Here is a 13,658-nt window from a genome sequence, read left to right on the forward strand (position 1 = left end):
GGGACATGGCTTTAATAGCACAGCTATATCAATTAATAATTGCTGAAAAAAAGGCAATCTTACTGACAGATAATATTTGTGGTATTTCTTCATGCATGTTCCTTAGTTTTGTCTTCAAGAAGGTAAACCTTACTAAAATGCTTCGAGGCTTTTTAAAATTAATAGACAAACTTTTTTAGTTCAGCAGAACTCCGATGTAGACATCTTTGTGGATAAAACAGGAAGTTTATCCACATTTTTCTGTCAGATACCTTTCTTTATGTTCCTCAGAAGACTTTTTCCTCTTACATGGTAACTTTGCTTTGATTTTTTTGCAGACTGTGTGAAAAGTTATTTTCAAAGAGCAGTGTATTTGAAGGAATTCAGGTTGTCTAAATGACGTGTGTGAAAATACAGTAATTCTTTGTGAAGTAATCAAGCTGTGTAGGTCTTCTGTTGATATGAGCAGAGCAGTTTGCTGATTACCAAAGGATCGAATAGTTGACCTCTTTGTAGTAATTTCTTCTAATTAAAGGTACCATTACATGAAAGTAATCTTTATTTAAGCTTTACTCCAAAGTAGCTGTTAGTTACTATGGAAAGAACATGTGGTTGTATTTGTAGAAACAGAGCTCAATAAAACCAGGGACAAAATTTTATATTTCATGCGTTCAAGAGTTTGGTAGCAAGAGCAATATGACATTTAATTTTCTATTCAGGTTATTTGCCAAACTTTTTTTTTTTTTCTCTTAAGGTGAAAAGTAAGAGAATTTTTCTTTTGAAAAGTAAACATCCATAAAGGGACATATAAGAAATATTCAGTAATGTTTATTTTGCTTTCTCCTAGAAGCTGATGGACAGGTTTGACTTTGGGGAAGAATCTGAACAGAATGAAGAGCCTAAAAAGGAAACTCCCACTTCCCAGCTGTAAGACCAAGCTATGTTTCTTATGGAAAATGCTAAAATTTACCTGACGCTAGTTGAACATCAGGATTAAATAAGGAAAATGTTTATTCAGAGCATAAGTACACTGAAACAGTAGAAAGGGGAAAGACAGTTTACTAAATTAAACATATACATTTTATTGTAAGTCTCTGTGACAGAACTTTTCATGACTTTGTCTTAAAGCTAGCACATTCTTTGCTTTGTTAGTTATAGAGTTAATGTGATAATGATGATAATAGAAGGTGGAATTAGTTACATTGTCCTCATTATTTTACATTTTAAACTTGAAACTCAGTTGTGAAGATCTATTTATTAACTCTTTAAACCAAGAGAAAAACTGTAGTGTTGGGTTTTTAAAAATTTATTTAAATTATTTCATTTTAGGCCTTTAGTACCAGAATCTGTGAACAACTCACTTTTTCACCAACTAGCTGAACAGCTACAGCAACAAAATTTAGAACATCTCAGACAACAGCTTTTGGAGCAGCAGCAGCAGCCTCAAAAGGTAAGAACGCCATCTTGTGGCTGTTGTAATAATTATGTTCTCCACTGATAAAAAAATCATACTCCAGGACAAAAAAATTGTCTTGTTACTGACACTTCGCTTATAATGAAAGCCTTTGTCTCTAGATGACCATCTAAGAGAGTCTTGTGGAATAAGTGGAAAAGAGTGCTAAAAGCAGAAAAAAACCCACAATGAAATGTGTAGGGTGTACATTTTACTTATTTTAGGAAAGAGTACTCTTTAGCTCAGAGTGATTGAGCTTTGGCTGTTCAGTTCTTTATATGGGGGAAAAAAAACTTTTCCTCTGCTTTCAGAAAGAATTAGGTGACCACTGAAGTGATTGTGCTCTCGTCTCTTAAAGGGAAGACAGAATAAAGATTGTGGATAACTTGATTTTCCTCCCCAGGTTTTATGTCTTGACTAATAACTGTCTCATTGTGTCAAAGAATCTGACTCTTCTTCAGAGTCACATATTTCCTGAGAAATTATTCATTAAGAACTGATTCTTGAGACAACCCAAGGTTCCTTCTTAACTGTGTGAATTGTGTCATCTCTATTCTACACTGAAATAACTTGATTTATTTCTACTGAGGTTAGTCCTCAGTATTCAGCTGTTCTTTTCCCCTCCTGATCCCATTAGAAAAAAAATCCACAAGTATTCTGTCTTGAAAGTGGGCTTTCTGTGAAGTATTTGGGTCTGGTTTCATAGTAAAATAGAAAAGCCAAGTGACCACAAACTTCACAAACACCTGTTGGGGATTTTGGTTTAAGCTGTGCAGAGGTGCAGTCATAGAAGCATCAAGGTTGGAAGAGACCTTTAAGATCATTCAAGTCCAACCATCAACCTAGCACTACCACTGCAACCCCTGGATCACTAAACCACATCACCCAGCACAGATCCCGATGCCTCTCAAACTTTTCTCCAGGGATGGCAATTGCACCACCTCCCTGGGCAACCTGTTCCAGTGCCTGAGCCAGTCACCCAGCTTACAGTCAAGAATGTAATTTGAGTTTTGAATTTGTGACTTTAATAGTTTATTTTTTACCTTAATCTACTGCTTTATATTACTGGTTTATTTTCATTTCTCATTTAAATGTGGTAAATGAGGGAATATACAACATAGCTACAGGCTAAATAGTTTTGCATGTTGGTAGATATCTAGCAATTTGTCTTTAAACACTGAAAAATGTTGTAAAGTAATAAAACTTTAGAGAGTGCATCTGTTTGAGGAGCTTTTGATGTGACAGATCTAAAAGTAACTGTCTAATTTGAAAATAAAAATGTTGAATACCTAACTTACTGTAAAATAAGCAAAATCAGACTTGAAATTAATTGCATCTATGAAATTAAGTTACAATACATTTATGGGTAGAATATTTACTTGACTCACCTCTTACTATTTGATTTTCTATTGCAAGTCTTGAAGTTTTTTTCCCTTCAGATCCACTCAGCTTTTTATCTAGTCAGTATGGAGAGAAAGTTTTATTTTCATCTTAATAGCAGCTAAAAGATAGAAGCTTCTGCTGGAACTACTTTGTAATGACTGCAACATGTTATGAGGAATATTTTCTTTAATCTGTGTGCAAGTTTCATTGAGAAAGATTAAGGGAAAGAGAAGGAAAGATAAAGCATAAAACAAAATTATTAAGCATCTGATGAGGAGCAGAGGGAGAGGATAGAAGGAGCAACAACAAATGTAGGAGTTGATAACAGGAAACAGATTGTTGAAGAAAAATTAAATATAAGGAAAATGAGACAAAACATACTGAATTATGGTGGAATTTTTTTTTTACTAACTCCTTATAAGCAGTTTAAAAAATATGAAGATTAAATAAAATTTTTACAACTCATTCTGCTAACTTTCTGTCATTCTCTTGACAGATAGAACACCTAGCATTTGTTTAATTAAAAGCTTAGTTATAATGTGGATCACTGAAATATTTACCTGCAATATTGGATTATAGATTTAAAATGACTTTTCAAAATTATCCTGATAGCATTTCTGAGTATTTTAATTTCATTTATTCTAGTTCTTGAATTTATTTCATGTCTTAGAGATATTTGTTCCAAATCTCTACTTTCAGGCAATGTACAGGCCATTATAGTTTTTTCTCTAGCAGATCAACAATGCATATAGTATTCTACATTTTTTTTAATTTTGGTGGTTTTTCAGAACTGCTTGTTTTGTTAGGTGTCTTGTAATTGACATATTGACATAAATGATGTAACAGCCTCCCTTATCTTTTAGTAAGTACCTGTCTTAAATCATGCGCTGTAAGAAAGTTTGGACTAGTGAATTTTTTTTAACTAATTCAGTTGGTGTTGCAAATATTTGTATGATATTAGGATCAAAATAAAATTTATTAATGCATGTACATGGGTGACAGGTGGGTATCTTTCAAGGTCACTGTACATACAGCCACATTTGGTCTGTGAATATTTGCTTTGAAATCAGCTGAATTAAGCAACAAATTTAATCATGTACTTTGTACTGCATTTTTTGATTCAGCAAATAGGTACTAATCTTTTTTATAATCAGGAATATTAGTGATTTGAAGGGTTTGTATTTAAGGAGGATACAGTAAAAGTAATGGAGTGACATCCAGCTCAGCTTTCATATTAATGGGAAGTGGGAAAATAAGACAAACTTGATAAACAGTTTTTCAGAGTAGCAATAGTATTACAGTAGTAATATTTCCATGTAGTATTACATTTTGACACAGGAAGTATTTTTAAATATGAGGAGTTTTATGATATATTATCTGTTATGTAGGCAAGCCCTGAGGAGAATCAAGAAGGAAATTTTGGTTCAGAGCACTCTGCATCACCATCACAAGGGAGTAGTCAACAGCAGTTTTTAGAAGTGGAAACAAATGTAGATGATTCAATGGATATTCAACAACAGGTAAAACTATTTAAAATTTGATTACAGAAGTTGAAAGGAAGACACATATTAACATGATTTCAAGTCATATATGTTGTGAGTATATTTATTATATGTTAGTGAACATCTTTTATGTCTGACCTCAGGACATGGATATAGATGAAGCTCAGGATATTGCTGAAGAAGAGATATTTGAACAAGAAGAAAAGAAATCAGCTGTTCGTTCAAGATCAAGAACTCGTTCAAGATCTCGTTCAAGGTTTCATAATTAGCTTGAATTAAGTAAACAAATGTTTTCTGAAAATAAGTTCCAATTTCTGATTGTCAGTCTCAGTTACATATCTTCCAAAATGGTCGTGAGCAGTTTTTGGCAATGAAAAGAAGTGTTCATTTAACATTTGTGTGCTAGATGCAGACTTTCTGTATGACAGGTCATTTGCTGTATCTGTGCTTTACCTGAAATTTTTTAAGACTTGTTCAGGTAACAGAAATAACAAACACTAGCCACCTGGACAGGCTTCCTGTGCCAGTGAAATAGAACATTTTGAATGTGTTTGATTTGGTTTGGGTTTCTTTAAGGGTGTATATTCTATTTTTCACCTGAATGGTATTCAGTTTATCTCCTGAAGCAGTTTGAGTGTCTGGAAATTATTGAGTGAGTGGAAATGTCTGCATAGTGCTTAAAGTTAGTAGTTAAAAGACAGCTAAGTTAGAATATTTTTTTTTAACTCAACATACTAAAATTAAGTATCTTGTAGGTCACCAAGAAAACGAAGGTCTAGATCACGGTCTGGTTCTCGTAAGCGTAAACACAGAAAACGTTCACGCTCAAGATCAAGGGAAAGGAAGAGAAAGTCATCTCGGTCATACTCCAGTGAAAGAAGGGCTAGGGAAAGGGAAAAAGAACGTCAGAAAAAGGGATTGCCTCCTATACGGTCAAAAACACTAAGTGGTAAGTGGCAACTGCTTAGTGTTTTAATAACGTAGAATTAAAGGGAAAAAAGGCTTTGTTTTCACTGAAAGAACAAGATTTATCCTAAGTATTGTCACAAAATACAGTAACCATATTCTTATTTGTAAGTTTCATTTCTGATGTTTCATGCAACTTAAACAGGTACATCATGTCATCTCAGAGGAAAGCAAGTATCATACTGTTCTACTGATGCTTTTACTCACACTGTTGCACTAATGATTTTATTTCTAAACAGGGTGCAGCAGGGGCTGTCCCCAGTTTACAATCTGCTTTCTCTTTAATGCTGTCTTTAATGGAGCATTTGAAGATGTTCAGCACTTCATCTGAAAATTGTTATGCTGATATTAAAATTTGTGGTACACACTTTGAACACTTTGATGTTTTAAAATTTTTACAATGCTTTATAAAGTCCTTTCTAAGGAATGTAGAGCCAAAGCAGGTGGAATTTGCTATCAGAAAACAGACCATCATGATTGTATCTTAAGAAAGTATTAAAAAATCAAATGGATTTCAGCCTCTGCAGAGTGTTGCTGTGCACTGCTATCATTTCTACAGAGAATTTAGATACTAAAAAAAAGGAAGGTAGTAAGGAGAAAAATAGCTTATCTGCATAGCTACTTAAAGAAAATGTATTTTGAGAATTTGTTTAGATAGATTATACACAGTTTCTGATATAGTTTTGTGTCTGTCTTGTGTGTTAAACCTATATTGTTTATCTGACAAGATAAGCAACTCAAAACTCATTTTTGCAAAGGAAAGAGTGTTCTGTTCTCTTCACAGTAATATTTTACGTCATTCCAAACTGACTTTAAACTCGGGACTGTGCTACAGTTTAGATGCTTTTTTTTTCCTTCTCCGACGTGTGAAAAAAGACAAATCGGTTTTATGGTGTATATTTTTCCCAGTAGTCCACAAAGCAGGGAGATGAGAGACATAGATGTTAAGTAACCTGATGAACAGTAGCAGCATTTGATGTCCTGTGAAGTGTAAAGGAGATATTAAGAAGGCTAAGTGAAGAGTGGAAAACTTTGGAGGGAGGTAAATGAATAAATAAGTAGGTAATTCACCCAACAAGCATTCTACTTAATGAAATTTTTTCAGTGACAGCCACTATCATCACTTGCTGAGATCTGAAGAATTGTTTCATAGAGCTTAACACCATGAGATACAACAGGGCCATCTACAAGCCCATGAGGAACAAGAGAAATCTTATCACTAGTCATTCTCAGTACTGCAGAGTACTGATGTCAGTTGAAAATGATAGTTGATAGAGGAATACACAACTCTGCTTTCCAGTTTGTTTCACCAGGATTGGTACAGGAAGGCTTACTCACATAAGTCGGTTAATATTTGGGAGACAAAGGAATTGGAATCATGTATATATGGGAGAAGGAGGTTTTAGCTCACATGTCAGTAAGTGTTTGTTTGGCGGTGAGGACAGGTAGGCATTTGGAAGGCAGTTGCAGGGATCTGGGCTTGTGATGGGATTGACAAGAATCAGATATATTGTGGACGTCTTCAGCTCAGTGGGCCTTAGCTAAGTTTTCTTTCTGGGGTGTTCCCCAAGGTAAATTAGTAGTATAGTTTTTATTTCATTCAGGTGAAAATGTAGTGCATAATCTTGCAGTATTAAGTTCCTTCTGTAATACACTTCAAGCCAGTTAGAACTTAGTCTTACTTCGTTAATTTGACTTCAAATCCTAGAGGCATGTTTTTTTAATGGAAAATAGAATAGAAATGTTTTTTTTTCCCAGAAGTAATTTATAATGCAGTGTACCTTAGCTGATAATCCACAGAATTTTAGTTTTTCATTTCTGTTGAAACAACTATTTCCCTTAAAAGAAAATGAAACAAGAAGAGTGAACACTTGTAGTGAGTATGTTTGGTGGTGTTTAACCCTTAAACATTTTTGTTAATGTACTTAATCTCTTTATAGTAAGTAACAGATTCACTATTCTTGCTTTTTTGATCAGTGGTTTCTGTGTAATTATAAAGCCTTTTGTATTCGTGCTGTAGAGCATTTAAGCTAACATTCTGGTATTTTGATTGATGTGAATGTGTCTCTTGACAGTTTGCAGTACTACTCTTTGGGTAGGTCAAGTAGACAAGAAGGCCACACAGCAAGATTTAACCAACTTGTTTGAAGAATTTGGACAAATAGAGTCAATTAATGTAAGTAAGCGCGTTGTTTCTCTTTTTCAGGAATTACAGACTAGCAACTTAGGCATGCTTACACTTCTGAATTCCTTTTAGCCACTTAAGCTTATATTTAGGAGATTTTATCACAGTTTAAAAACTGCAGCTATGATATTGCCTCTTGATTTCCATCTACTCTATTTTGAAGCACTAAAGACGGTACACTTCACTCTAAAAATTAGGCTTTTCCTAAGCTCTGACAATTTATACATTTTTTAAACCCAGGTCTTAACACAAAAGTTGTCTCTTTTTGTGATGTGGCATGGAGCAGGTATCATTTTTCCTTGGGCTAATAGACATAAACTGATGTGTATCCACATTGTTCTTGGTTACATTCCAACAGAGAGTTACTTAAGTTTTATTCTGAAAAAAACATTTAGAAGAAAAGAAATTTTACTGTAAACAAATGTTTGTTCTAAAATGTGACAGTTAAAAAGATGCTTATGTTCAGGAGATACAAATCTCATTATTTAATTTGGATTTAGGTGTTTAGAGCAGTACTTCAGTGTTGCCTATAACTCAGCTTCAAGAGAAAGTATTTTTCTCCTAAAATAACGTATCTACATGAGAGAAAATTGGGGGTTTCTTCTTGCTTCAACAATTTTAAAATGCATCTAATGCAGTTTCATTCATTTCAGATAATATTTTTACTATTTTCCTGCCATGTTAATATATTCAAATATGTAATTAAGAAGGAATACTTTTTGTGGCATTACAGAATCTTTTAAAAAGCTTCACAAGTCAAAAAAAATCAACCCCATAGCCAGACATTTAAGCCTTATTTTGATTTGCAGGGACTAGCAATTAAGAAAACTAAAAGGAAAGTAATGTAACAACCATAAATGTCCCAGTGCCTGTTATATTTCAAAGACAAACCACACTGTAAATAGCTCATAAAAAATAGCAAAGATTGCATGCCATGTCATGCAATAAATTAAACATGGTAATGGAAATCACATTTCAGGAATGAGGACTCTGCCCTTAAAAACTGCAAGATACTTTTAATCACTAGTTTGCACCTTTGTGAAAGGTGGTTGCTCAGCTCAGAGAATTTGGAGCTTAAGAAGAGGTAGCAACCTCTGCTTTTCTGAAGTTGTCACAATATAGGTCCCAGTTTTTACCTGTTCCATATTGTTCAGATCTTTTATGTCATTTTTAGTACCCATTCTTCAACTTACCCCTGCTTCTTGTAAATGTTAAAACTGTATCACTCATAAGTTTTTCTGATGCTCAAAATTCTTAATATTGCTGATTGAGGTAACAGCTGTTTACAGTGTAAGCCTTGCCTTTTATAGTATTAGTATTTGCTTACTGTAGTTGTGTAATCCAAAGTATTGATTTTCCCACTTTTTAAGACCACTGCTGTTTTTCCATAGATGATTCCCCCAAGAGGTTGTGCTTATGTCTGTATGGTACATAGACAAGATGCGTATCGTGCTCTTCAGAAACTTAGTTCTGGGTCTTATAAAATTGGATCTAAAATTATTAAGGTAAGTTGATTTTAATCAAAGGATGCTGTCCATTTCAAGTACAGTACAGTTTTAATATGATGATTTGTCATTTAACAGCTGTTTGTTCAAATGTAGAATATGGAGAAGAAGAAGGAAGCAGTAAAGTGTAAATTGCTGTCTTTCTGTGTAAAAATGCAGCTTTTAACAGGTGATACAAAAGATAGTAAAATGACATTATGACTGGATACTTGGAAAATAAATAGACATTGAAGATTGATCTGCAGTGACAGAAATTGAAGGAAATAATCTGAAATATTCCATTCCCAGGTTATATGATTAAACCACATTGTCTGGTTTGGGTTTATTTTCAGATTGCCTGGGCTTTGAATAAAGGTGTGAAGACAGAATACAAGCAATTCTGGGATGTGGACCTGGGAGTTTCCTATATCCCGTGGGAGAAAGTAAAATTGGATGATTTGGAGGGCTTTGCTGAAGGTGGCATGATTGACCAGGAAACAGTAAATACCGGTACAGACATTGTGACAATTCTGATAGCTAGAAAATGTGTTTATTTTTGTAATTGCAAATCCTCAGATAATATATTGTTTGGGAAATACATACTCTTTTTTAATTTCCAAAAATTTTTCTGGCTATCTGTTTGCAGTATAAATGGCACTGTAATCTGATTACTTTTTTAGATTAGTAACTAGTTGATTGTCATGACAGTGAGGAACTGGTGACAAAGGGGAATTGATTTAGGCAAGTTAATAAAGGTTAGCGTTTTTTGAGAGTTACAGATTTGTTGCGCGCTCATTTCCAGGTACGTAAAATATTAATTTGTGTAGAAATTATGATCTGCTTGTGCTTCTGAAAAGTCTTATATATTCAGGTATAAGACTGGAGTTGGAGTTAGAACTTGTCCAGATAGGCACAGCTTCCAATATTTCTTCAATAAAGTCAGAGAGACAGGAAAATGAGTAAAGTTAGACCTATTCTGAAACCAGTTGAGAGGTTTTTAGGTTTGTGGAAGATTTACTTGTACTGTATTTTCTTGAAACAGATCTAGCATCAAATGATTGGACTGTACTCAAGTAAACACTAGATTAAGACTGTTTTGTAGTAGCAACAGTAGTTCTTCAGGTCAAAATACAGTCTTGCTTTGAGTAAAAATTGAGTGTAAATGACAGAAAAATTAAAACATGGAACATTACTGAAATATATTCACTATGTTACACTTGAAATACTAAACTTTTTGAGGAAGCAGCAGAAGTAAGGAATGGGTGTTGGTGTGAGGTTTGTTTTTACATGAGGATTCTTTCTTATTGTATGGTAACCAGCTGATAGCACAGACATATTGGCAACAGCAGTTTCAGAAAACTGGAGCATACTCTGTATTAGGAACAGAATGATTGGTGAAAAAAACTTGAGAAGTTTTGAAAAATCAGTTTGTATACAGGCATATAATTAAAAACCATTGCAGGTAGTTAAAGATACTTTGTTGTTTAAAATACATAATAATAAATAATTGCACTTGGCTCTTTTTGTAATAAGTTTGAAGCTTATTTGTAATGAATCTATGTAGATGCCAGATGAAATTTATTGTTTAAGAAGGAAGAGGATTTTTTAGTATTTAAACAAAAGTAACACATTAATTATCTTTTTATATTAAAATGCATCCTTTTTTAAAGAATGGGAAACAGCCAGAAGCTCAGAAGCTGCTAAAGAAAATACTCAAACTACGCAAAGTGCTGCAGTTGATAAGAGTACTGTTATTACAACACAGACAGAAGCTTACACACAACCAGTCACTATGCTGCAGGTTGGTATTGGTCTGAGGTTGCAAAAGGCCCACAAAACTGGAGGACAAACCTTTTATTCAATTCCAGTAAACTTTAAGCTGAGTTGAAGTGTTTAAATGTTTTTGATTTAAGTCCTGCATCCATTATCTCTGAAATATTTTAGAGTAGAATTGGTTGCCGTGGTTGAGCATAATCTTTAGTTTTCTGCAGTTGTTTATTACAGAAAGTTTGTATTTATATTATTTCTGTTTCATCTTTCCTAATGCATATAGACATTTTCAGTGCTTGAACTAACATAAAATTATTTGAATGTTAATATATTTGCATGTACTTGTGTTGAATTTTGAACTCTTTTCTTTTCAAAAAAATTGTCTTCTTATTTCAACTGTCTCCTAATGTACACTGTAATCTGTATATATTTAAATATACATGTATATATTGCATTTATTCTGCTGTTAATTAATTGTAAATATACACAACTATAACAAAACACATAGCTGAAACAGATGTTTGAGAAATATTAAGTAATTTTCAGAATTTTATCGGGATTATTAGCCTTATAATTACATACACTAAATTCAATTTTCCAATACTGTTCTAAAATACATAAATGTTTCTAATGAAACTAGAATCACTGTTTTCTAAGTGCTCTCAAATTGCCACACTGTCTGCATTTTCCTTTTCTCTGCGTTTCTGCATTCACTCGTCTCCCATAGGTAAATTTTTATCCTTGAATAGGTACAGTGTTTAACTGTGTATTTTTCTGGACATCTGAGAATAAAGATAATATAAGATTCATCCAGTGTCCTTGTTTGCCTGTAGTGTAGGTACCATTTCAGAATGCACTCTAATTCTTCAGGGTGTTCAGAATATATACAAAACCTTTGTTAAGTTTAATGCTTAGTGTGAATTGCAGCTGAATCAGTTTATCCCTTTTTTAATGTCCTTGAATGTCTGTTAAGTATTGAAGCTGCTTGTTTTTTCTTTCCATGAAAAAAGATTCCAGTAGCTCCAGCTGTGCCTGCTGTTAGCTTGGTTCCACCTGCCTTTCCTGTCACAATGTCTGTCCCTCCTCCTGGTTATAGCCCAATTCCTCCTCCACCCTTCTTGAGAGCGAGTTTCAACCCTTCACAGCCACCTCCAGGTAAGTTAGTAAAAATGAAACTGAGTATGTAATGAGCATATGCAGTTTGTGTGCCTCTGTGTACATCATAGTTTTCCATCAGCTACTAGTTACTGTTTGAGTTGACCTTTGAATCTTAAATTTCATATTAGATTAAAATTATTTATATCTGTCTTGGTATTATTTTTACCAGTGTGTTGTGTTAAGAATAGGAATCATAGTAGATTTTTTTTTTTAACTTTGCTAAAAATTTAAATTTAAAAGTACTTAAAATCAGTCTCCTTGGTTTTTAAAATTTTGAAACTCTTAATATTCTTCTTTGGATATTATTGGCAGAAATCACTTTTAAAGATGCACATGCAGGTCATCTGTAGTGAATGTGGGGTTGATTTTGAAAACAATAACCACAGTTGCCTCTTCCCATTAATTTGTTTGCTAGTCTTCAGTGGTGCAACTTTTCAGTATACATAATGTTGGCAATCTTTACTGCATAAGTCTCTTTGATTTCCATGTAATTGTTTGTCATGTTTTTCCACATAGGTTATATGCCTCCCCCAGTTCCACCTGTGGTTCCACCACCTGTTGTCCCGCCACCTGTTGTCCCACCAGTTGTTCCAACACGTAAGTTTGATTCTTCTAATATTTTGTGTATTGTGAGAAGTTTAATTGTTTGATATACTCGTTATTTAATCAAAAGCACGTTATTCCTGTGTAATGGAAAATAGCAACACAGAAGTTATTGTTTAGCTGGTTTAAGCAGGCATTGAGAAAAAGATTTACAGAGTTTATAAAGTTGACTGAAAAATTATATTTAACGTGGAGTTACTGAAACAATTATGGCCAATTGTTTATCATTTATATGCATAGTTCAATATTTGAACCTCTCTAACAAGTGTATCTGTCACTGGAGCTATTTGGTGTAAGTCACTGAATAATCTATAATACTTAGCGCTCTGACTGTCTGCATTTAACATTTAAAAATATGTCGCAGTACTGGTTGCTTAGGTTGCCACAGCTTATGATCTCTACAAAAACCCCTAAATATGGTTGAGGATAAGAAATTATTAACAAAAAATGTAACACTAAGGAAATTAATTTCACTTCTTTGATTTATCAGCCTGACTTCTACCAAATTAATCTTGAAGGCTTGAATATATGATCACTCTGATACACTTCTGTTATTTCTCTACAGCTTTAGTACAGCCTCCATTACCAATTGCACAAGAGACAATGAAGGATGTTCCTTTTACTAGCCTTGTTCTGCCAGTTGGCACAGTTACCAGCAATCTAGCTACTCCAACACTGTCAGCTGGAAATGTTTTTAATCCTCTGCCAATCAACAAACCAGAACCAGATGAAAAAGGATCACATCTTACAGACCTTCAGATTTCTTCCAGTGAAAACAATAGATCTGGTAAGAAATACCTTTGTTGTCTGATACAGTTACATACAGGATGCATCATACTTTTGAGAGTTTTTGCAAATCTTAGTCCATTGCAATAATAACTACAGAATAGGAAGTTTTGGGCTGGGTAGGGTATCATTCTGAATTTAATTTGGAGAAGTGGTGGGAACCATCTTTGTCATCATCTAATCATTGATTTCTAGTAGTTTATGCTCAAGAATGTTTTTCTTCATAGTCTCGAAGGAAAGCTGAAACTGGGAACCCCTTAGACAACTTCTTAAAAGTGCATTTTTATTACACAAGTGGCAATGGAAAGGAGCAGGTGAGAGTAGGATAGTATAATATTTATAGAATTATGTCAAAGATTTTAATATTTTCATTGCACATATTGGGTGAT

At 33.8% G+C, this 13,658-nt stretch overlaps 1 protein-coding gene across 4 annotated transcripts in view; it reads left to right on the forward strand.

Annotated features, from left to right (window-relative positions):
* SCAF8 (SR-related CTD associated factor 8) overlaps positions 1-13,658 on the forward strand; it is a 67,023-nt gene that overhangs the window by 14,322 nt on the left and 39,043 nt on the right. For 2 of the 4 annotated variants that reach the window (XM_018077899.1, XM_018077896.1), the window contains exons 7-18: positions 827-906; positions 1,309-1,429; positions 4,204-4,335; positions 4,461-4,573; positions 5,073-5,266; positions 7,359-7,459; positions 8,860-8,973; positions 9,306-9,462; positions 10,623-10,753; positions 11,733-11,877; positions 12,397-12,477; positions 13,049-13,270. In XM_018077899.1, the coding sequence (XP_017933388.1) occupies positions 827-906; positions 1,309-1,429; positions 4,204-4,335; positions 4,461-4,573; positions 5,073-5,266; positions 7,359-7,459; positions 8,860-8,973; positions 9,306-9,462; positions 10,623-10,753; positions 11,733-11,877; positions 12,397-12,477; positions 13,049-13,270 (1,591 nt within the window). The remainder of the gene's footprint in view (positions 1-826; positions 907-1,308; positions 1,430-4,203; positions 4,336-4,460; positions 4,574-5,072; positions 5,267-7,358; positions 7,460-8,859; positions 8,974-9,305; positions 9,463-10,622; positions 10,754-11,732; positions 11,878-12,396; positions 12,478-13,048; positions 13,271-13,658) is intronic. The other 2 variants (XM_018077898.1, XM_018077900.1) reach the window with 1 other exon arrangement.

This window comes from Manacus vitellinus, unplaced genomic scaffold (assembly GCF_001715985.3).
Source record: "Manacus vitellinus isolate BGI_N305 unplaced genomic scaffold, ASM171598v3 scaffold_4_pilon, whole genome shotgun sequence".
NCBI classification, from domain to species: Eukaryota; Metazoa; Chordata; class Aves; order Passeriformes; family Pipridae; genus Manacus; species Manacus vitellinus.